At 44.0% G+C, this 23218-nt stretch overlaps 2 protein-coding genes across 3 annotated transcripts; both read right to left on the reverse strand.

Moving 5' to 3' along the window:
- Positions 1-6225: 6225 nt before the first annotated feature.
- LOC116374620 (zinc finger and SCAN domain-containing protein 4-like) lies at positions 6226-9083 on the reverse strand. Of its 2 annotated transcripts, none has more exons than XM_031828207.1 (3): positions 8483-9083; positions 8041-8171; positions 6226-7867 (listed from the first exon to the last, which is right to left on the reverse strand). In XM_031828207.1, the coding sequence occupies exons 1-3, from the start codon at positions 8505-8507 to the stop codon at positions 6710-6712; spliced, it is 1314 nt and encodes a 437-aa protein (XP_031684067.1). In that variant the 5' UTR covers positions 8508-9083; the 3' UTR covers positions 6226-6709. The 2 variants fall into 2 exon arrangements, with proteins under 2 accessions (XP_031684067.1, XP_031684066.1); XM_031828206.1 differs by having other exon boundaries at positions 8562-9082.
- Positions 9084-9201: 118 nt separating this feature from the next.
- Positions 9202-15181, reverse strand: LOC116374623 (ichor). The gene is made up of 3 exons (XM_031828215.1): positions 15154-15181; positions 14837-14964; positions 9202-10300 (listed from the first exon to the last, which is right to left on the reverse strand). Exons 1-3 carry the CDS (start codon positions 15164-15166, stop codon positions 9449-9451), a joined length of 993 nt encoding a protein of 330 aa, XP_031684075.1. The 5' UTR covers positions 15167-15181; the 3' UTR covers positions 9202-9448.
- Between the last annotated feature and the right edge of the window lie 8037 nt (positions 15182-23218).

Raw genomic sequence — 23218 nt, forward strand, 5'->3', positions numbered from 1 at the left:
TCTACATTATAGAATAATCGTGAAGATATCAAACTATGAAATGACACATGGAATCATGTAGTTACCAAATCATAACATATTGAATATTTGAGATTATTTAAAGAAGCCAACTTTTGCCTTGATGACAGCTTTGCACATTCTTGGCATTCTCAACCAGCTTCATGAAGTAGTCACCTGGAATGCATTTCAATTAACAGGTGTGCCTTCTTAAATTTGTGGAATTTCTTTCCTTCTTAATGCGTTTGTGCCAATCAGTTGTGTTGTGACAAGGTAGGGGTGGTATACAGAAGATAGCCCTATTTGGTAAAAGACCAAGTCCATATTATGGCAAGAACAGTTCAAATAAGCAAAGAGGAATGACAGCATCATTACTTTAAGACACGAAGGCCAGTGGATCCCGGAAAATTAAGAACTTTGAAAGTTTCTTCAAGTGCAGTCGCAAAAACCATCAAGCGCTATGATGTAACTGGCTCTCATGAGGACCGCCACAGGAAAGTAAAACCCAAAGTTACCTCTGCTGCGGAGGATAAGTTCTTTAGATGTAACTACACCTCAAAATGCAGCCCAAATAAATGCTTCAGAGTTCAAGTAACAGACACATCTCAACATCAACTGTTCAGAGGAGACTGCGTGAATCAGGCCTTCATGGTCGAATTTATGCTTAGAAACCACAACTAAAGGACACCAATGAGAAGAGACTTGCTTGGGTCAAGAAACACGAGCTTTGGGCATTAGACCGGTGGAAATCTGTCCTTTGGTCTGATGAGCCCAAATCGGAGATTTTTGGTTCCAACCGCCATGTCTTTGTGAGACACAGAGTAGGTGACCGGATGATGTCCGCATGTGTGGTTCCCATCGTGAAGCATGGAGGTGGTGGTGGTGTGATGGTGCTTTGCTGGTGACACTGTCAGTGATTTATTTAGAATTCAAGGCACACTTAACCAGCATGGCTACCACAGCATTGTGCAGCGATACACCATCCCATCTGGTTTGTGCTTAGTGGGACTATCATTTGTTTTTCAACGGGACAATGACCCAACACACCTCCAGGCTGTGAAAGGGTTATTTGACCATGAAGGAGAGTGATGGAGTGCTGCATCAGATGACCTTGCCTCCACAATCACCCAACCTCAACCCAATTGAGATGGTTTGGGATGAGTTGGACCGCAGAGTGAAGGAAAAACAGCCAAAAAGTGCTCAGCATATGTGGGAACTCCTTCAAGACTGTTGGAAAAGCATTCCAGTTGAAGCTGGTTGAGAGAATGCCAAGAGTGTGCAAAGCTGTCATCAAGGCAAAGGGTGTCAACTTTGAAGAATCTCAAGTATAAAATTGATTTTGATTTGTTTAAACACTTTTTTGGTTACTACATGATTTCATAGTTTTGATGTCTTCACTATTATTCTACAATGTAGAAAATAGTAAAAACAAATTAAAACCCTTGAATGAGTAGGTGTGTCCAAACCTTTCACTGGTACTGTACATTGTTTAAAAAAAGTTGACGGCGCTCGTGGTCCTGTCAAATAGTTGTAATTTACCCTTACTGCCATCACTAATTGGTAGTGTAATCCACTAAGGCAGTAAACCCAGAGACGGCAAGGTACGATGGCCGCGAGTTCGAATCCTCCTCTGGGCAAGGATTTAATTTGAGGAAAAAGCGCTCCACTGTGGGCCCTCGACTGAAATAATGGATATGTGAAAAAGTAGATTATAAAAATGCATCTAAAACATAGAATTGTAGGCTTACATTTACAATGTAATATAGCCTATAGTGGCAATGATTATTTATGTAGTAGTGCCAGTAGCCTGTGTGTCGGTCAGCAACAGGGACAAGAAGCTACTCATAAAATGTATTGGTAATCTTCATTTACAGGGTTTTGCCTGCACTTCTCCTCTTCACACAATTAGTGTAAGCCTAATATCTAGCTTCTTACTTTGTTGTCTCTATGACTATGAACACACCCTGAAAACAGTGAATGGTCTTAGTTCATTGAGTATAATTGCCTTTGAAGTAAGGGATCTAACATTAAGTAGCCCTACTTTGAGATGTGAGGTATCACGATCTCTTTCAATAATGACAGGAATGGAGGAGGACTTTATCCTAGTGAGATTGCTAAGGCGAACACCGCCATGTTTAGTTTTGCCCAACCCAGGTCGAGGAACAGACATGGTCTCAATGGGGATAGCTGAGCTGACTACACTGACTGTGCTAGTGGCAGACTCCACTATGCTGGCAGGCTGGCTAACAGCCTGCTGCCTGGCCTGCACCCTATTTCATTGTGGAGCTGGAGGAGTTAGAGCCCTGTCTATGTTGGTAGATAAAATAAGAGCACCCCTCCAGCTAGGATGGAGTCCGTCACTCCTCAGCAGGCCAGGCTTGGTCCTGTTTGTGGGTGAGTCCCAGAAAGAGGGCCAATTATCTACAAATTCTACATTTTGGGAGGGTCAGAAAACAGTTTTCAACCAGCGATTGAGTTGTGAGGCTCTGCTGTAGAGCTCATCACTCCCCCTAACTGGGAGGGGGCCAGAGACAATTACTCGATGCCGACACATCTTTCTAGCTGATTTACACACTGAAGCTATGTTGCACTTGGTGACCTCTGTTTCATCCTAACATTGTTGGTGTCGACGTGGATAACAATATCTCTATACTCTCTACACTCGCCAGTTTTAGTTTTAGCCAGCACCATCTTCAGATTAGCCTAAACGTTCACTGCTATGCGGATGACACACAGCTGTACATTTCAATGAAACATGGTGAAGCCCCAAAATTGCCCTCGCTAGAAGCCTGTGTTTCAGACATAAGGAAGTGGATGGCTGCAAACTTTCTACTTTTAAACTCGGACAAAACAGAGATGCTTGTTCTAGGTCCCAAGAAACAAAGAGATCTTCTGTTGAATCTGACAATTAATCTTAATGGTTGTACATTCGTCTCAAATAAAACTGTGAAGGACCTTGGCGTTACTCTGGACCCTGATCTCTCTTTTGACGAACATATCAAGACTTTTTCAAGGACAGCTTTTTTCCATCTATGTAACATTGCAAAAATCTGAAACTTTCTGTCCAAAAATGATGCAGAAAAATTAATCCATGCTTTTGTTACTTCTAGGTTAGACTACTGCAATGCTCTACTTTCCAGCTACCCAGAAAGTAGTATTTAGTATTTAGCACTAACTTCAGTTAGTGCTAAATACGGCTGCTAGAATCCTGACTAGAACCAAAAAATGTGATCATATTACTCCAGTGCTACCCTCCCTACACTGGCTTCCTCAAGGCAAGGGCTGATTTCAAGGTTTTACTGCTAACCTACAAAGCATTACATGGGCTTGCTCCTACCTATCTCTCTGATTTGGTCCTGCCGTACATACCTACACGTACGCTACGGTCACAAGACGCAGGCCTCCTAATTGTCCCTAGAATTTCTAAGCAAACAGCTGGAGGCAGGGCTTTCTCCTATAGAGCTCCATTTTTATGGAATGGTCTGCCTACCCATGTGAGAGACGCAAACTCGGTCTCAACCTTTACGTCTTTACTGAAGACTCATCTCTTCAGTGGGTCATATGATTGAGTGTAGTCTGGCCCAGGAGTGTGAAGGTGAACAGAAAGGCTCGGGAGCAACGAACCGCCCTTGCTGTCTCTGCCTGGCCGGTTCCCCTCTTTCCACTGGGATTCTCTGCCTCTAACCCTATTACAGGGGCTGAGTCACTGGCTTACTGGTGCTCTTTCATGCCGTCCCTAGGAGGGGTGCGTCACTTGAGTGGGTTGAGTCACTGATGTGATCTTCCTGTCTGGGTTGGAGCCCCCCCTTGGGTTGTGCCGTGGCGGAGATCTTTGTGGGGGAAACTCGGCCTTGTAAGTTGGTGGTTGAAGATATCCCTCTAGTGGTGTGGGTGCTGTGCTTTGGCAAAGTGGGTGGGGTTATATCCTTCCTGTTTGGTCCTGTCCGGGGGTATCATCGGATGGGGCCACAGTGTCTCCTGACCCCTCCTGTCTCAGCCTCCAGTATTTATGCTGCAGTAGTTTATGTGTCGGGGGGCTAGGGTCAGTTTGTTATATCTGGAGTACTTCTCCTGTCTTATCCGGTGTCCTGTGTGAATTTAAGTATGCTCTCTCTAATTCTCTCTTTCTTTCTCTCTCTTGGAGGACATGAGCCCTAGGACCATGCCTCAGGACTACCTGGCATGATGACTCCTTGCTGTCCCCACTCCACCTGGCCGTGCTGCTGCTCCAGTTTCAACTGTTCTGACTGCTGCTATGGAATCCTGACCTGTTTACCGGACGTGCTACCTGTCCCAGACCTATTATTTGAACATGCTGGTCATTTATGAACATCTCGGCCATGTTCTGTTGTAATCTCCACCCGGCACAGCCAGAGGAGGACTGTCCACCCTTCATAGCCTGGTTCCTCTCTAGGTTTATTCCTAGGTTTTGGCCTTTCTAGGGAGTTTTTCCTAGCCAACGTGCTTCAACACCTGTATTGCTTGCTGTTTGGGGTTTTAGGCTGGGTTTCTGTACAGCACTTTGAGATATCAGCTGATGTACGAAGGGCTATATAAATAAATTTGATTTGAATTTGATTTGTTACCACCTTATTAATAGGCCTACAGCGTGCAGTAGGATGCGTTGATTAGTTGATTGACAGGTGTATTGTAGAACAGGGCCGGTCCAAGGCATAAGCGGCTGAGCTCCGTGGCAAAATGTGTAGAAATACAGCAACTTTAAAACGGAAATTCTCTCTGCCGTCAAAGGACACAAAATGTTTTGCCGTGGGGTGGTGGGCCCCCCAACCAAATCCCCCAAAAGCTAGGACCTGCCCTGCTTTAGAAGATAAACGATAAACTTTCCTCGAGTGTGGATGCTCGCCAACGTGGGTTTGAGTCCGGACTCGTGATCAACTTTAAAAAAATAACTAACACTGTTACTGCAATACTGCCATCTGTAGGAGAATAATGAGTGTTTGACTTTAAGGTCACTCCTTTGCTCGTGTTTGTTCTCCTCAATCTACGTCAACATTTATAATTGGCTGATGCAGAACTTGTTCCAGGAAATAATCACTGTCTCATGGTGAGGTTAGCATCGGACTAACGTGTAGGTTATCTGATGGGACCTACTATTGCCTACTATTGCGTGCAAGTAAATTAATGAGTGAAACAGAGTAACTGTTTAAATTGAAACGGTTTCTAATGTTCACAAGTATGGCTCTGGAGTGTTTACCCATCCCCACTATGTTTGAGTCCTATACTGTAGTTTCAGAAGGACTTGATTGTTGTTAAACCCATCATGGTGGACATATATGATGTTGTGGGTAAATATAAGTCAGTTATCATGTCAAAAGTCAGACAAACATGACTAAACTACCTTGAACAGTAGGTGTTAGTGTGTAGTATTTATATTGAAGTGTATAATGCATATAAAGCGCTGTTGTGTGTCTGCAGAATAGAGTGAGATCAGATGTGATATATACTAAAGAGAGTCAATAAAAGTCTTAGAAAAGTCCCATTGTGTTTATTAAACAAACAATTGTTAAATACACCATATGAAAACCACACATACACACGTATCTCTGCGTACCCGGCAGACATCTCAGCTTGGATGTCTGCCCACCACCTCAAGCTCACTCTTCCTCCCGGGGAAGGCCTACCCCGCTCCAAGGTTCATGCTCTACAACATCCGTAGAGTACGACCCTTACTCACACAAGAAGCGGAGCAGGCCTTAATCCACGCAGTTGTCATTTCCCGTCTAGACTTCTGAAGCGCTCTGTTGGATGGGCTCCCCTCCTGTGACATCAAACCCCTGAAACTTATCTAGAACTCTGCAGTCCGCCAAGTTCTCCCATGTCTCCCCGCTCCTCGGCACACTCCATTGGCTTCCAGTCAAAGTTCGTATCCACTACAAGACCATGATGGTTGCCTACAGAGCAGCAAAGTGAACTGCCCCTCCCTACCTTCAGGCTATGCTCAAATCCTACACCCCAATCCAAGCACTCCATTCTGCCACCTTTGGTCTCTTTTACCGCCCCACCCTAACGAGTGGTCAGCTCTTGCTCAGACCAGTCAAAGCTCTTCTATGTCCTGACACCCCAATGATGGAACCAGCTTCCCCCTGAAGCTAGAACAGCAGAGTCCCTTCCAAAAAAGAATGAGTCTTCCTACTAGCACTGACTTTGCTGCTAAGTACTTTATTTAAGGAAATGTACTTGCTACGACTGTGTTACGTGGTTGTTTAGCCCAGCTTTCTTAAAATGAATGCATTAACTGTAATTCACTGTGGATAAGAGTGCCTGCTAAATGACTAAAATGTACATTTAAAATATGTCTCAATCTGTATGAACATCATATAGCCTACACAGTACAAACACAATATGTAACATACTTTTTAGGCTTATAATAGGCCTTATATATCACAATGTCTGGATGCAATATTCTACCCAGGAAAATTCAACACTGAAATATGTTACTCTCACTATTCTAAATGTATCTGTGGATATTTTCTGCTGACAATGAAAATTAATCTTTGTCTATAATGCAGGATTTGATCTAAACGTCAGAGGCTATTGAGTGGAATGGTTACTTTCAATGTTATAGAGTGGAATGTTTTCTCTGCTGGTGTATCTTGAGGTAGCTCCTCTCTGTAGTTCCTCTCTGAGAACCTCTTCCTGCAGTGCGTACAGGCGAACATACTTTTTCCTGTGTGGACCTTCAGATGCATCTTTAGCTTGTTCTAGTTGGTGAAACTCTTCTTACACTGGGGGTACCTTTAGGGTTTTCCCTTGTGTGGACCCTCTGGTGCCTCTTCAGGCTGGACGAGTGGGAGAAGCGCATCTGACACTGGGTACAGCTGAATGGTTTCTCCCCTGTGTGGACCCTCTGGTGCCTCTTTAAGTCACCAGCCTGGGTGAAGCGCATGTGACACTGTGTACAGCTGAAGGGTTTCTCTCCTGTGTGGACCCTCTGGTGGATTTCCACCTTCTGGATGCAGCTGAAGCCTTTGTTACAGAACATGCAGAGGAATCGTTTCTCTCTACTACTGCTTGATGTTGCTCCCTCTCCCTGAGCCTGGGCTCTAGATCTGTTGTTTGAGTTCAATACCTGATCAAAAAGGACACGGCCATGTGAATTGGAAGGCCCCATCAACGTGGACACTGGGTCTCGATCCCTGAGTGTGTGTAAAGGGGAGTGGGTCGTGACATTTGGATTTGTCTCTAAGCTTTCCCTATAATCTAAGAAATCTCTACCTTGTGAGTGTCCTTCTCCTGAGGGAGTCTCGTCTACATTCCATGTCAGAGGAACATCACCCTCCACTTTTACAGTCACCTCATCTAAGACTATAACCTCCCCTTTCTTATCTAGGCACCCTTCAGAGTATGCACTACTACTGTACAGGTTCCAGTCCCCTCTAGACAGATCAGTTTGTCTCTCTAAACCCAATGATATGTTGCCAGAGTCCATCTCTGTAGTGTAAGAACAAGACAGATCACTGCCAGCCTCTAACACGTCACCCGAGTCTCGATGGGAATGAACTTGAACCGCCCTCGAGCTCAGGTTATCGTAAAGTAAATAATCTGAGCTGGGAACAGCAGGACAGCCCAGTCGCCCCAGCCCCTCTGGGTCTGACCTGTGGTCAGATCCTGTGTGTAAAAGTCTTTGTGTTTCAGTTAAAGTCTCTGTGTCCGTCTCTGACTTGAGGACGGCGTTCGGCGTTCCACTGACCTCCGTGATTCTGCATCGGGTCCTGGGAGCGGTGGCGGTGAGGTCCTCCGTGGCTACATGGGACACTCCAGTCTGGATGTCTCTGCTGTTCGGTGGGTCCTCCTCTCCTTCAGACCTTTCCAGCTTGACCCCAGGACCAGCAGCCTCTGCATCTGCAGACTGACACAAGAAGAGAGGAGGTTATTACCAGTAAATTAGTTTAATTGGATAACAATATCTCAGGGAAGTTTCACAATATGTTAGATATGTAAGGGTGAACATGTAAGCAAATTGATAGCCAAGGGGAGCCATTTGATGTACTGTAAATTCTAATGTTACACTAAGACAGTAACCTCGATCACGATAACATGCTGGGTTGAGGTTCCACTCCCCTCATCAACAGTAATTGGTTGGTCATCTCTACACGCATTATGTGCCGCTTGCTTCACAAAGCTCCTGTGGCCTCGAGTGAGATGTCCTCCATCTAAGAGAGTGATTGGGGGAAAAGAGGTGCTTAAATTAGGTACTGTCAATGCTCAATGCTATATTGTACACTATTGAAACTGTCTAGGATGTAAGGTAACATTTCTTATAACTTCTTGATATACTATTTATTGTTCCATGCATCATGTTGTTTTAATTGAGTTTGACAACAGGACATGCAGTAAATCCAGAATCTGGTTAGAATATAATATTTTGTCCAAGTGCAAGAAGCCTGGTCCCAAACTATTTGTGTTGTTGTTGCAAGATGGCTAGGTAAACAGGGTAAGTATTGCATACTATCCAAACACTGACCAAGATCCAATTCTGGTTCACACATCTGAACACATGCGCAGAGGAACGGGGCGACAGCCTCGGCAACATCAAAATGTACCTCTTGCCATTCCTCTATATCGGTCGAGGATCTTGACACTACTGTGACGATTAGCGAGGACGCGCTCCCGCGCCATCTTCAGTTCCAGTAGCTGTAGTTTCCTCCGCAATCCCCTGTTTTCTTTCTGGCTTTGAGTTATTTCCAAACGAAACACTGCATAGTCGTCGTCTACGAGTTTACAGATATCTGCCACGGCTGCATTTGCTAGCACCTCCATGATGGAGGCTATTTGAGTGTGAAAAATCATACAGTTAGCCATTGTTAGCAGTTTCAGGTAACGCTTGCTAGCTATCAACCAAGTCCTGTCTCCAACGCGAATTAGACACTACCTGAGGTAACTAATGTAATGCTGTGCAGTTAAATTAGTCATATTTTGAGTTCCAGGTTGGTAATAAACGTCTAAATAACAATAAAAACGCTTTCGTGGAAAATGTTCTTGGTCACTGTTCACTTCCGTTTACACTGAAGTAAAAGGATCTTATGGGTTGGCGTCATAGTGCAAAGGGTGTGGTTAATTGAAAAAGTTATGCGCGCTGTATTTTGAAATACGGTACTGCTTATTACGTTATACATCAAATCTCCTATTCATGATCACTATATTTCAAGGTAAGACCAGACCAGACAAGTGTGTTAGCAAGAATAGAGTTGAAAATAATGACTTTATTACGTCTACTAAGTAAGGTAACTATTCAGTTGTGCTTGAACTAGCCTAGGTTTACAGTCTCTCTAAAAACAGATTTACACAAGCCTGTTTCAAATGACAAGTTAACAAAGGATTAATCAGGGGTATGTGGTTAATTACCCCAAGACACTTCAAATGATAACTATAATATTTTAGCTAAAGAATAGTTCCCGGATATCCCCTGCGTACATCTCAAGCCACACTGCTACAATTTCTCCCCGTTGTGGACACTCCTATGTCTGATAAGGCTAGTCAGGAAGGAGAAGCTCTTGTAACATAGTTTGCACTTGAAGGGCTTGTCCTTGGTGTGAACGGTTTGATGAGTCTTCACATAGTACGCATGAGCGAAGCGTTTTCCACATGTGGGGCAGGCGTACGGCTTGTCGGCGTCAGTCGTAATGCTCGACTTCCCACATTGTGACGCGTTGACACCAGAGGAGGTAGAAGCAGGATCCACCACACTCAGGTGGTTAGTCTTTGAGCTCCCTCCTTGACCTCCAGTCATTGTTTGTGTGTTGGTATTGTGTGCTGTGTTATAGGCTAGGAACCTCTCGTGGTGAACGCCCATCGTGACCCTGTCTGTATTCGTGGGGTAACCATGAGGTAACTGAGGAAGGCTAGACCCAGGTCTCCTATGAACCCAGTCACTAGGCATTAGATGAGACCCTGAAGGAGAAGACAGATTTGCTGATAGACTACCACCAAGGGGGTCTCCCACCACTCTCTGTGAAGGCTGAAGCCCAGGGTGACCTGCTCTGTTCATCATGGATACTGTGGTGTTTGTATCATAGGAACAGGAGGGTCTCTCTCTATCAGCTCCGTCTCTCTGATGACCATCAGGACTGGGGTGGCTTAGTCCACCTGTCCACTGCTTGTGTTCTACGTAGTGGAGTCTCTGTCCCTCGCGGTTGGGTCCTGGTTCTGACTCGGAAAGGAAGAGCAACGGTTCCTGATCCATGGTCCTGATCTGGTGCCAGGGTTTGTGACCAGCCGCTTCATAGGTCCAGTCTCTCCTGCCAGTAACATCAGATATCAGTAGGTCCTCGTGAACTGGAGACTGTAAACAAAGATGGTTCAGAAGAGCATATAAAAAGATTTATACAAGAAACTCTTTCCTGTCCACACAAACATGGCAAGATACAAAATGTTAACCACAGTCAAGCCCATCTCTAACACTATGATCTAAGAACCTAACTATATGGAGTTTATTATATAAATATAAATAACTCAGAAAAAAACATCCTCTCACGGTCAACTGCGTTTATTGTCAGCAAACTTAACATGTGTAAATATTTGTATGAACATAAGATTTGACATAAACTGAACAAGTTCCACAAACATGTGACTAACAGAAATGGAATAATGTGTCCCTGAACAAAGGGGGGGGGTCAAAATAAAAAGTCAGTATCTGGTCTGGCCACCAGCTGCATTAAGTACTGCAGTGCATCTCCTCATGGACTGCACCAGATTTGCCTGTTCTTGCTGTGAGATGTTACCCCACTCTTCCACCAAAGAGTGTCTTGCATAAAACGATACATGACAAGTAGAATAACTTCTCACTATGGTACCCTCGCTTTGATCAAATGAATTTGAGAATACTTTGGAAAAGGTTCAACATTACACACAGCTTCATGTCAAATAAACATGAATTGGCCTCCCGGGTGGCGCAATGGTTAAGGTCGCTGTACTGCAGCGCCAGTTGTGCCATCAGAGTCCCTGGGTTCGCGCCCAGGCTCTGTCGTAACCGGCCGCGACCGGGAGGTCCGTGGGGCGACGCACAATTGGCCTAGCGTCGTCCGGGTTAGGGAGGGCTTGTCTCATCGCGCACCAGCGACTCCTGTGGCGGGCCGGGCGCAGTGCACGCTAACCAAGGTTGCCAGGTACACGGTGTTTCCTCCAGGCACATTGGTGCGGCTGGCTTCCGGGTTGGATGTGCGCTGTGTTAAGAAGCAGTACGGCTGGTTGGGTTGTGTATCGGAGGACGCATGACTTTCAACCTTCGTCTCTCCCGAGCCCGTACGGGAGTTGTAGCGATGAGACAAGATAGTAGCTACTACAACAATTGGATACCACGAAAAAGGGGTAAAAAAATAAAAAAATAAACATGAATTAAGGCACTGATTGTCTAAAACACCTAAAAAGGGACAAAATGTGTAAAAATGCTAAAGTGATGAAAAGTGACAGACATCTACTCTGCCTCAATATACTCATTCTTTCCTCTGTTCATCCAGTTCCCAGCTACGTCCAACACCAACAGAATGAACTACAAGAAACTAACTAGTACTATATTACACATCACTACCCACTGGGCACAAACTGGTTATTCAATGTTGTTTCAACATAATTTGTCAAAGTATTGTGACATGGAATCTACGTGGAAAATACATTGGATTTGAAACAAGTCGTGAATGTATAATCGTTTTTATTTTTACCTTTGAAACAAAGACATCTTCAAGGTAATATCCACTATAAAAAAAACATTTTTAAACAATAGTCTGGGCAGCACCTACTACTAGAGAGTTGATCTATCTACAAGCTCAGCCCTACTTAGCTTGATATTCATCATTGACTATTACTAGTAAAAATTCCCTGTCTTAGTCAGTTACGATCACCACTTTATTTTAAGAATGTGAAATGTCAGAATAATAGTAGAGTGATTTATTTCAGCTTTTATTTCTTTCATCACATTCCCAATGGGTCCGAAATTTCCATACACTCAATTAGTATTCGGTAGCATTGCCTTTAAATTGTTTAACTTGGGTCAAACGTTTTGGGTAGCCTTCCACAAGCTTCCCACATTAAGTTGGGTGCATTTTGGCCCATTCCTCCTGACAGAGCTGGTGTAATTGGGTCAGGTTTGTAGGCCTCCTTGCTCACACACGCTTTTTCAGTTCTGCCCACACATTTTCTATAGGATTGAGGTCAGGGCTTTGTGATGGCCACTCCAATACCTTGACTTTGTTGTCCTTAAGCCATTTTGAATCAACTTTGGTAGTATGATTGGGGTCGTTGTCCATTTGGAAGACCTATTTGCGACCAAGCTTTAACTTTCTGACTGATGTCTTGATGTTACTTCAATATATCCACATAATGCCATCTATCCACATCATGCCATCTATTTTGTGAAGTGCACCAGTCCCTCCTGCAGCAAAGCAGCCCCACAGCATGATTCTGCCACCCCCATGCTTCACAGTTGGGATGGTGTTCTTCGGCTTGCAAGCCTCCCCTTTAACCTCCAAACATAACAATGGTCATTATAACCAAACAGTTCTATTTCATCAGACCAGAGGACATTTCTCCAAAAATTACGAACTTTATCCCCATGTGCAGTTGCAAACCGTAGTCTGGCTTTTTTTAATGGTAATTTTGGAGCAGTGGCTTCTTCCTTGCTGATCTCCCAAGGATGAACCAGACTTGTGGAGGTCTCCAAATTTGTTTCTGAGGTCTTGGCTGATTTATTTTGATTTTCCCATGATGTCAAGCAAAGAGGCACTGAGTTTGAAGGTAGGCCTTGAAATACATCCACATGTACACCTCCAATTAACGACTCAAATTATGTCAATTAGCCTATCAGAAGCTTCTAAAGCCATGACATTTTCTGGAATTTTACAAGCTGTTTAAAGGCACAGTCAACTTAGTGTATGTAAACTTCTGACCCACTGGAATTGTGATATAATTCATTGTAAGTGAAATAATCTGTCTGTAAACAATTGTTGGAAAAATTACTTCGTCATGCACAAAGTAGAGGTCCTATCAGACTTGCCAAAACTATAGTTTGAAATTTGTGGAGTGGTTGAAAAACAAGGTTTAATGACTCCAACCTAAGTGTATGTAAACTACCAACTTCAACTGTATGTGTATGTTGACAAATGTTTTATGAAAGAAATAAGGCATGAGAACCTGGGAACTATTGTGTGATGACTCCCTCCTAAGGGCTGTTTCCCCAGCCCTTCGCTTCACCTTGGTCATAAGAACAGCCCTTAGTTGGGAATTATCACACGATAATTCCCGGGCTCTCATGCCTTATTGCTGAAACAACATCTAGGTTGCTAAGAGAGATATCCGAATAGTCAGCACCAATTTCAAGTTAAGATAGTTGTTTTATGAGATCGCCAGTGTCTCAAGTATGATGGCAATTGCACCACTATAGTGCACCACTACAGGACAGCCAGCCTATAGTGGCCGCTAGATCTGCACTATTGTCTAGGATTGATGTGCATTCCCGGTAATACACTCGTTTCCCCTGTGGACTGGCTCGTACATAAAGCGTCCCCCATTCAGGCTGCAAAGGCATAATTTTCCTCCTTAACTAGCTTTAAAAATGGTGAGCTGCGGGGGCATGGGGGGGGGGGGGTATGTGTACTGACTAAATAATACAACATTTTCCACCACTATTATCAGACACCTTAGGATGTTACACACTTGGCTGAAAGCAGTGGACAACATCTTAAGTTGTCCAAAAATAGTGGTCATTTGGTAGTGCTATTAGATCAATCACAGTCATAACACATTAAGTTGTGTATAAATAACAATATCTGACATTGTATTCCCATGGTTGAAAGCTCAGTGATAACTCAGTGACAACTAAACCAAAAAATCTGACATATTTTTCCATTGGAATTTGGCTAATATTTTTGATGGTTGAAATCTGTGATAACACATTGGGAATTCAACAAACTATTAGCTGTCATTTTGAGTAGTTGAAAATACATTGATCAATGAGATTCCAATCTATCTACCACATATTAACCAGTTCTATATGTTGAAATGACATGGTGTACCTAGTGGGTATACACTATTTATTGGTCATGTGCATTTTCTGCTGGTGTCTCCTGAGGTTGCTCCTCTCTTGAGAACCTCAGTTGAATGGCCTCTCTCAAGTGTGGACCTTCAGGTGCATCTTGAGATCGTGCTGGCGTGAGAACCTCTTCTCACACTGGGGACAGCTGTAGGGTTTCTCCCCTGTGTGTACTCTCTGGTGCCTCTTCAGGTTGGACGAATGGGAGAAACTAGCCCGGCAAAGGTGGCAGCCAAATGGTTTCTCCCCTGTGTGCATCCTCTGGTGGATCTCCACCTGTTTGGGGAAACTGAAGGCTTTCCCACAAAATGAACACGGGAAGCGCTTCTCTTTACTACTGGATCTGCTCATAGCGTTATTACTACTGTCATTTGTCAATGGGCTTGTGTAGCCATTTAGTGTTGAGGAACTGGCATTGTCTGAGGTTTGGTTTAACATTATGAGAGTGTGAGGAGGATGAAGGCCAGGGAGCATCTGTGTTGTTGCAGGGTCCATGTTCCAGTTGATAGATCCTACAGAAGGCAGGCTGAAGGCAGCATCTGTTAGGGGGTTAACCTGAGGCGCCATCAGTCTCTCTGAATCACAACTATAGGAGCAGGACGGAGCATCGCTAGCCGAGTCTGTGTCTGTTCTCTCTCGCCACATACCAAATCTACACCTCGCCCTGGTCTCAGCCAGTCTGCTGTCATGGAGACTAAGTTTGGTTGTTGTTTTGTATTCGACTGTCTGTTTCTGGTTGTGCTTAACAGTGTTGTTCCCTAGCCCAGAGTTGAGGACGCTGTCCCATCCACTGACCTCCACTATGTTGCCTCTAGTCCTGTCCTGCTCAGTGACATTGTCCCCTGGGCCCTTGGCTGCACCAGTCTGGTTCTGGGAATCCAAGATGGCCGCCCAGTCTCCTCTGTTAACCTCCAGCCAACCACCTGCAGGAAGAGGTTTGACTTTACGAACATGGCAGAGAACTCTACATATGGAGTTTTTTTTTTGTCAAGTTCATACGTTATAGTTATATTGATTTGATTTAATGAATGAAGAAAAATAAAAGCCAGGCGCATCACTATTCCTATTGAACATCTATTACTGTATGTAGGCTATATGTATTTCTCCCTTACCTTGCTCCCCCATCTTTAGTCCACTCAGCAGATCAATGCTCTCTGGTCCGTCTTCTATTGTCTCCTCTTTGACTAGTAGCAGATCAGGCTTCCCATCCTCCATGTCTACTGACTGTAAGAGATACAGAGTGAGAGGATGTTGGATCAAGAAATCTGATATGAGCACCCTGCTATGGAGCATCTTCTGATTGGATAATGAGGGATTGCTATGAGTACTATACAAACATGTTAGTTGATTTAATTACTTGTCACTCTTTAATGGTTTGATAATTCAAAGGCATGGTCCCACACTTAAGACAACATGTATGAAGACCTCAGCCCGTATCCACAAAGAGTCTCAGAGTAGGAGTGCTGATCTAGGATCTTTCCATATGATCGTATTCATTATGATCTAAAAGGCTAAACTGATCCTAGATCAGTACTTCTACTCTGAGAGGCTTTGTGCATACAGGCCCCGAACTAATACCATTCAGATAGTAGTTTAGTGGGCTCACCTCAGTGAGACTGTGTGTGGTCCTGTGCTGCTCAGCTGGTTCCTCTGTGGGTTCAGGAGGAGGTGTAGTCTGGTTGTCCTCCATGACCATGGTCCCCTCTGGGTTCCCCAGACCCTCCTCACACCCCTCCTCCTTCACCAGCAGCACCTCTGGACCCTCCTCCTCCTGGAAGAGAGTTGTAATACAGATGACACAGACATACACTCCCTCAGGTACGTACACACAGATAATAAACACACTTTAATGATGGATGAGCCATACTTGTGAACATTAGAAACTAACATTAAATTCAAACAGTTGCTCTGTCACAAAATGTGCATCAGCCAGTTAGAATTGTCAATTTACTTGCACGTGATAGAACGCTGCATTGTAGCTGGTCCCATCAGATAACCTGGTACACGTTAGCCCTATGCTAACCTCACCAGATGACTGATTATTTCCTGGAACAGAATTCCACATCAGCCTATCAAAGATCTTAGACTTTATATCCACCAACAAATTGTATTTCTTAAAATAGGTCAACCCTGGACACAAGGGATATTTTAAACCAACAAATTCAAGGTTGCCTTTTGTTTCATTGGTCTGTAACAACATATGCCAATCTTGCATTGATGCATCCTTGACAAGGCTACTAGCTGTTAGTAGTAATGTTAGACAATGTTCAGCAATAAAGATGTAGGTTGTACAACATGAAAGTTAATATTCATTCATCGTTTTAAAAAAGGTTGAAGATGCTCGTGGTCTTGTCAAATAGTTGTAATTTACCCTTACTGCCATCACTAATTGGTGGTGTAATCCACTAGACAGTAAGCCCAGAGACGGCAAGGTACGATGGCTGCGAGTTCGAATCCCCCTCGGGGAAAGGATTGCATTTACGGAAAAAGCACTCCACTGTGGGCCCTCGAATCAAATAACGCATATGTGAAAAAGTAGATTATAAGAATGCATCTAAAACATTGTAAGTGTAAGCCTACAATTCTATGTAATATAGCCTATAGTGGCAATGATTATTTATGCAGCAGTGCCAGTAGCCTGTGTGTCGGTCAGCAACAGGAAGAAGAACCTACTCATAAAATGTATTGGTAATCTTCATTTACAGGGTTTCGCCTGCACTTCCTCTTCACACAATTAGTGTAAGCATAATATCTAGCTTCTTACTTTCAGTTGTCTCTATGACTATGAACACACCCTGAAAGCAGTGAATGGTCTTGTGTTACCACCTTATTAATAGGCCTACAGCGTGCAGTAGGATGCGTTGATTAGTTGATTGACAGGTGTATTGTAGAACAGGGCCGGTCCAAGGTATAAACGGCCTGAGCCCCATGGCAAAATGTGTAGAATTACAGCAACTTCAAAACTGAAATTCTCTCTGCCGTCAAAGGACACAAAATGTTTTGCCGTGGGGTGGTGGGTCCCCCAACCAAATCCCCCAAAAGCTAGGACCTGCCCTGCTTTAGAAGATAAACGATAAACTTTCCTCTAGTGTGGATACTCGCCAACGTGGGTTTGAGTCGGGACTCGTGCTCAACTTAAAAAAAATAACTAACGCGGTTACTGCAATACTGCCATCTGTAGCATAATAATGAGTGTTTGACTTTAAGGTCGCTCTTATGCTAGTGTTTGTTCTCCTCAATCTACGTCAACATTTATAATTGGCTGATGCAGAACTTGTTCCAGCAAATATTCACTGTCATCTGATGAGGTTCGCATCGGACTAACGTGTGGAAGGTTATCTGATGGGACCAGCTACAATTTGTCTCCCGAGTTGCGCAGTGGTCTAAGGCACTGCATCTCAGTGCTAGAGGAGTCACTACAGGCCCGACCCCGGTATCACAACCGGCAGTGATCGGGAGTCCCATAGGGCAGGTTAGGGGAGGGTTTGGCCGGGGTAGACAGTCATTGTAAAATAAGAATTTGTTCTTAACGGACTTGCCCAGTTAAATAAATAAACAATAACCTACTATCACGTGCAAGTAAATCAATTAGTTTAATTGGCTAACACACAGAAACAGAGTAACTGTTTAAATTGAAACGGTTTCTAATGTTCACAAGTATGGCTCTGGAGTGTTTACCCATCCCCACTATGTTTGAGTCCTATACTGTAGTTTCAGAAGGACTTGATGGTTGTTAAACCCATCATGGTGGACATATGTTGTGGGTAAATATACAGTGGGGCAAAAAAGTATTTAGTCAGCCACCAATTGTGCAAGTTCTCCCACTTAAAAAGATGAGATGCCTGTAATTTTCGTCATAGGTACACTTCAACTATGGACAGACAAAATGAGAATTTTTCCCCCCAGAAAATCACATTGTAGGATTATTTTATGAATTTGCAAATTATGGTGGAAAATAAGTATTTGGTCAATAACAAAAGTTTCTCAATACTTTGTTATATACCCTTTGTTGGCAATGACAGAGGTCAAACATTTTCTGTAAGTCTTCACAAGGTTCACACACTGTTGCTGGTATTTTGGCCCATTCCTCCATGCAGATCTCCTCTCGAGCAGTGATGTTTTGGGGCTGTTGCTGGGCAACACGGACTGTCAACTCCCTCCAAAGATTTTCTATGGGGTTGAGATCTGGAGACTGGCTAGGCCACTCCAGGACCTTGAAATGCTTCTTACAAAGCCACTCATTCGTTGCCGGGCGGTGTGTTTGGGATCATTGTCATGCTGAAAGACCCAGCCACGTTTCATCTTCAATGCCCTTGCTGATGGAAGGAGGTTTTCACTCAAAATATCACGATACATGGCCCCATTCATTCTTCCCTTTACACAGATGAGTCGACCTGGTCCCTTTGCAGAAAAACAGCCCCAAAGCATGATGTTTCCACCCCCATGCTTCACAGTAGGTATGGTGTTCTTTGGATGCAACTCAGCATTCTTTGTTCTCCAAACACGACGAGTTGAGTTTTTACCAAAAAGCTATATTTTGGTTTCATCTGACCATATGACATTCTCCCAATCTTCTTCTGGATCATCCAAATGCTCTCTAGCAAACTTCAGACGGGCCTGGACATGTACTGGCTTAAGCAGGGGGACACGTCTGGCACTGCAGGATTTGAGTTCCTGGCGTTGTAGTGTGTTACTGATGGTAGGCGTTGTTACTTTGGTCCTATCTCTCTGCAGGTCATTCACTAGGTCCCCCCGTGTGGTTCTGGGATTTTTGCTCACCGTTCTTGTGATCATTTTGACCCCACGGGGAGAGATCTTGCGTAGAGGCCCAGATCGAGGGAGATTATCAGTGGTCTTGTAGGTCTTCCATTTCCTAATAATTGCTCCCACAGTTGATTTCTTCAAACCAAGCTGCTTACCTATTGCAGATTCAGTGTTCCCAGCCTGGTGCATGGCTACAATTTTGTTTCTGCTGTCCTTTGACAGCTCTATGGTCTTGGCCATAGTGGAGTTTGGAGTGTGACTGTTTGAGGTTGTGGACAGGTGTCTTTTATACTGTTAACCAGTTCAAACAGGTGTCATTAATCCAGGTAATGAGTGGAGGACAGAGGAGCCTCTTAAAGAAGACGTTACAGGTCTGTGAGAGCCAGAAATCTTGCTTGTTTGTACATGACCAAATACTTATTTTCCACCATAATTTGCAAATAAATTCATTTTAAAAAAATCTGACACTCATTTTGTCTGTCATAGTTGAAGTGTACTACCTATGATGAAAATTACAGGCCTCTCATCTTTTTAAGTGGGAGAACTTGCACAATTGGTGGCTGACTAAATACTATTTTGCCCCACTGTAAGTCAGTTATCATAAGTCAAGTCAGACAAACCCGGACTAAACTATTTTGACATGTACAGTAGGTGTTTGTTAGTGTCTGGGTTTGTGTAGGTATATTTAGTGTACATTAGTTATAAAGTGCTCTTGGGTGTATGTAGAATAGGGTGAGATCAGATGTGATATATACTAAAGAGAGTCTCAATAAAAGTCATAGAAAAGTCAGTGTTTATTAAATATTAACAATTGTTAAATACACCATATGAAAACCACACATACACACGTATCTCTGAGTACCTGGCAGACATCTCAGCTTGGATGTCTGCCCACCACCTCAAGCTCAACCTTGACAAGATGGAACAGCTCTTCCTCCCAGGGAAGGCCTACCCCGCTCCAAGGTTCATGCTCTACAACATCCGTAGAGTACGACCCTTACTCACACAAGAAGCGGAGCAGGCCTTAATCCACGCAGTTGTCATTTCCCGTCTAGACTTCTGAAGCGCTCTGTTGGATAGGCTCCCCTCCTGTGCCATCAAACCCCTGAAACTTATCTAGAACGCTGCAGTCCGCCAAGTTCTCCCATGTCTCCCCGCTCCTCGGCACACTCCACTGGCTTCCAGTCAAAGTTCGTATCCACTACAAGACCATGATGGTTGCCTACAGAGCAGCAAAGTGAACTGCTCCTCCCTACCATCAGGCTATGCTCAAATCCTACACCTCAATCTAAGCACTCCATTCTGCCACCTCTGGTCTCTTTTACCGCCCCACCCTAACGAGTGGTCAGCTCTTGCTCAGACCAGTCAAAGCTCTTCTCTGTCCTGACACCCCAATGATGGAACCAGCTTCACCCTGAAGCTAGAACAGCAGAGTCCCTTCCAAAAAGGAATGTCTTCCTACTAGCACTGACTTTGCTGGTAAGTACTTTAAGGAAATGTACTTGCTACGACTGTGTTACGTGGTTGTTTAGCCCAGCTTTCTTAAAATGAATGCATTAACTGTAATTCACTGTGGATAAGAGTGCCTGCTAAATGACTAAAATGTACATTTAAAATATGTCTCAATCTGTATGAACATCATATAGCCTACACAGTACAAACACAATATGTAACAGACTTTTTAGGCTTATAATATGCCTTATATATCACAATGTCTGGATGCAATATTCTACCCAGGAATATTCAACACTGAAATATGTTCATCTCACTATTCTAAAAGCACCTGTGGATATTTTCTGCTGACAATGAAAATTTATCTTTAATGCAGGATTTGATCTAAACGTCAGAAGCTATGGAGTGGAATGGTTACTTTCTATGTTATAGAGTGGAATGTTTTTTCTGCCTGTGTATCCTGAGGTATCTCCTCTCTGAGAACCTCTTCCTGCAGCGCAAACAGGCAAACAGACTTTTTCCTGTGTGGACCTTCAGATGCATCTTTAGCTTGTTCTAGTGGGTGAACCTCATCTGACACTTGGTAGAGCTGAAGGATTTCTCCCCTGTGTGGACCCTCTGGTGCCTCTTCAGGTTGCAGGCCTGGCTGAAGGACATATGACACTGGGTACAGCTGAAGGGTTTCACCCCTGTGTGGACCCTCTGGTGGGTCTTTACGTTCTGGAGGCAGCTGAAGCCTTTGTTACAGAACATGCAGAGGAACCGTTTCTCTTTACTACTGCCTGATGTTGCTCCCCCTCCCTGAGCCTGGGCTCTAACCCTGTTGTTTGAGTTCAATAGCTCATCAAAAAGGACATGGCGGCCATGTGAATTGGAAGGCCCCATCAACGTGGACACTGGGTCTCGATCCCGGAGTGTGTGTAAAGGGGAGTGGGTCGCGACATTTGGATTTGTCTCCAAGCTTTCCCTGTACTCTTAAGAAATCTCTGCCTTGTGAGTGTCCTTCTCCTAAGTGAGTCTCATCCACATTCCATGTGAGAGGAGCATCACCCTCCACTTTCAGTCACTTCATCAATGACTATAACCTCTTATCTAGGCACCCTTCATAGTACACACTACTACTGTAGCGGTTCCAGTCTCCTCTAGACAGATTAGTCTGTGTCTCTAAACCCAAGGATATGTTGCCAGAGTCCATCTCTGTAGTGTAAGAACATGACAGATCACTGCCAGCCTCTAACACGTCACCTGAGTCTCGATGGGAATTAACAGTCCTCGGGCTCGGGTTACCGTAAAGTAAATAATCTGAGCTGAGAACAGGACAGCCCAGTCGCCCCAGCCCCTCTGGGTCTGACCTGTGGTCAGATCCTGTGTGTAAACGTCTTTGTGTTACAATTAAAGTCTATGTGTCCGTCTCTGACTTGAGGACGGCGTTCGGCGTTCCACTGACCTCCGTGATCCTGCGTCGGGTCCTGGGCGCGGTGGCGGTGAGGTCCTCCGTGGCTACATGGGACGCTCCAGTCTGGATGTCTCTGCTGTGCCGTGGGTCCTCCTCTCCTTCAGACCTCTCCAGCTTGATCCCAGTGACTGCAGCCTCTGCAGACTGACACAAGGAGAGGTTATTATTACCAGTACATTTGTTTCATTGGATAACAATATCTAAGTTTCACAAGTTCCCATATGTTAGATATAAGAATGTACATGTAAGCAAATTAATAGCCGAGGGGAGCCTTTCTGAAATAAACGGGCCACATTTGATGTACTGTAATTTCTTATGTTACACTAACCTCTATCACGATAACATGCTGGGTTGAGGTTCCACTTCCCTCATCAACAGTGATTGGTTGGTCATCTCTAAACGTGTTATGTCCTGCTGGCTTCACAAAGCTCCTGTGGCCTCGAGTGAGATGTCCTTCGCCTGAAAGTGTGATTGGGGGAAATGAGTGGTTAAATTAGGTACTGTCAATGCTCAATTGTACACTATTGGAACTGTCTAGGATGGAAGGTGACACTTCTTGTAACTTCCATAACTATTTATTGTTACATGCATATTATTTTTAATAGAGTTTGACAACACGACATTCAGTAAATCAAGAATCTGGTTACAATATTATATAGAATATGATATTTTGTAAAAAATAAAAAAATAAAACATTTGCAAGATGGCTAGGTAAACAGGGTAAATATTGCATACTATCCAAACACTAAACAAAATCCAATTCTTGGTCACACATCTGAACACATGCGCAGAGAGGAACGGGGCGACAGCCTCGGCCTTGTGCAACATCAAAATGTACCTCTTGCCAATCCTCTGTATCGGTCGAGGAGTTTCACACTACTGGGACGACTGGCGAGGACGCGCTCCCGCGCTGTCTTCTCTGCGCGCTCCCGTGCCATCTTCAATTCCAGTAGCTGTAGTTTCCTCCGCAATCCCCTGTTTTCTTTCTGGCTTTGAGTTATTTCCAAACGAACCACTGCATAGTCGTCGTCCACGATTTTACAGATCTCTGCTACAGCTGCATTCGCTAGGACCTCCATGATGGAGGCTATTTGAGTGTGAAAAACCATACAGTTAGCCATTGTTAGCAGCTAGCTAGCTAGAAAACATATATCGTCCTGTCGACAACGCGAATTAAAGACTACCAGGTGTAAATATGTGACGCTGTGCAGTCGAGGGATTCATATTGAGTTCCAGGGTGTTAATAAACGTCTAAATAACAATAAAAACGCTAAATGTAAGATTGTTATTGGGTCAATGTTAACTTCCGTTTATACTGACGAATTCTTTTTTATTCTTCCTCTGGTTTATTGGCTTTCGCAACCATTTGAAGTGCATGCCGCCACCTACTGTATGGGTGGATAAGTTAAACGACAACAAAAAAAATTACTTCGAAATCAACCTGCTTTTCTGTTCAAATCAAACATTCTAATCAGGTCCCTACACAGGCTCAGAAAAGAGCCTGG

Source organism: Oncorhynchus kisutch, linkage group LG7, assembly GCF_002021735.2.
Source record: "Oncorhynchus kisutch isolate 150728-3 linkage group LG7, Okis_V2, whole genome shotgun sequence".
NCBI lineage: Eukaryota > Metazoa > Chordata > Actinopteri > Salmoniformes > Salmonidae > Oncorhynchus > Oncorhynchus kisutch.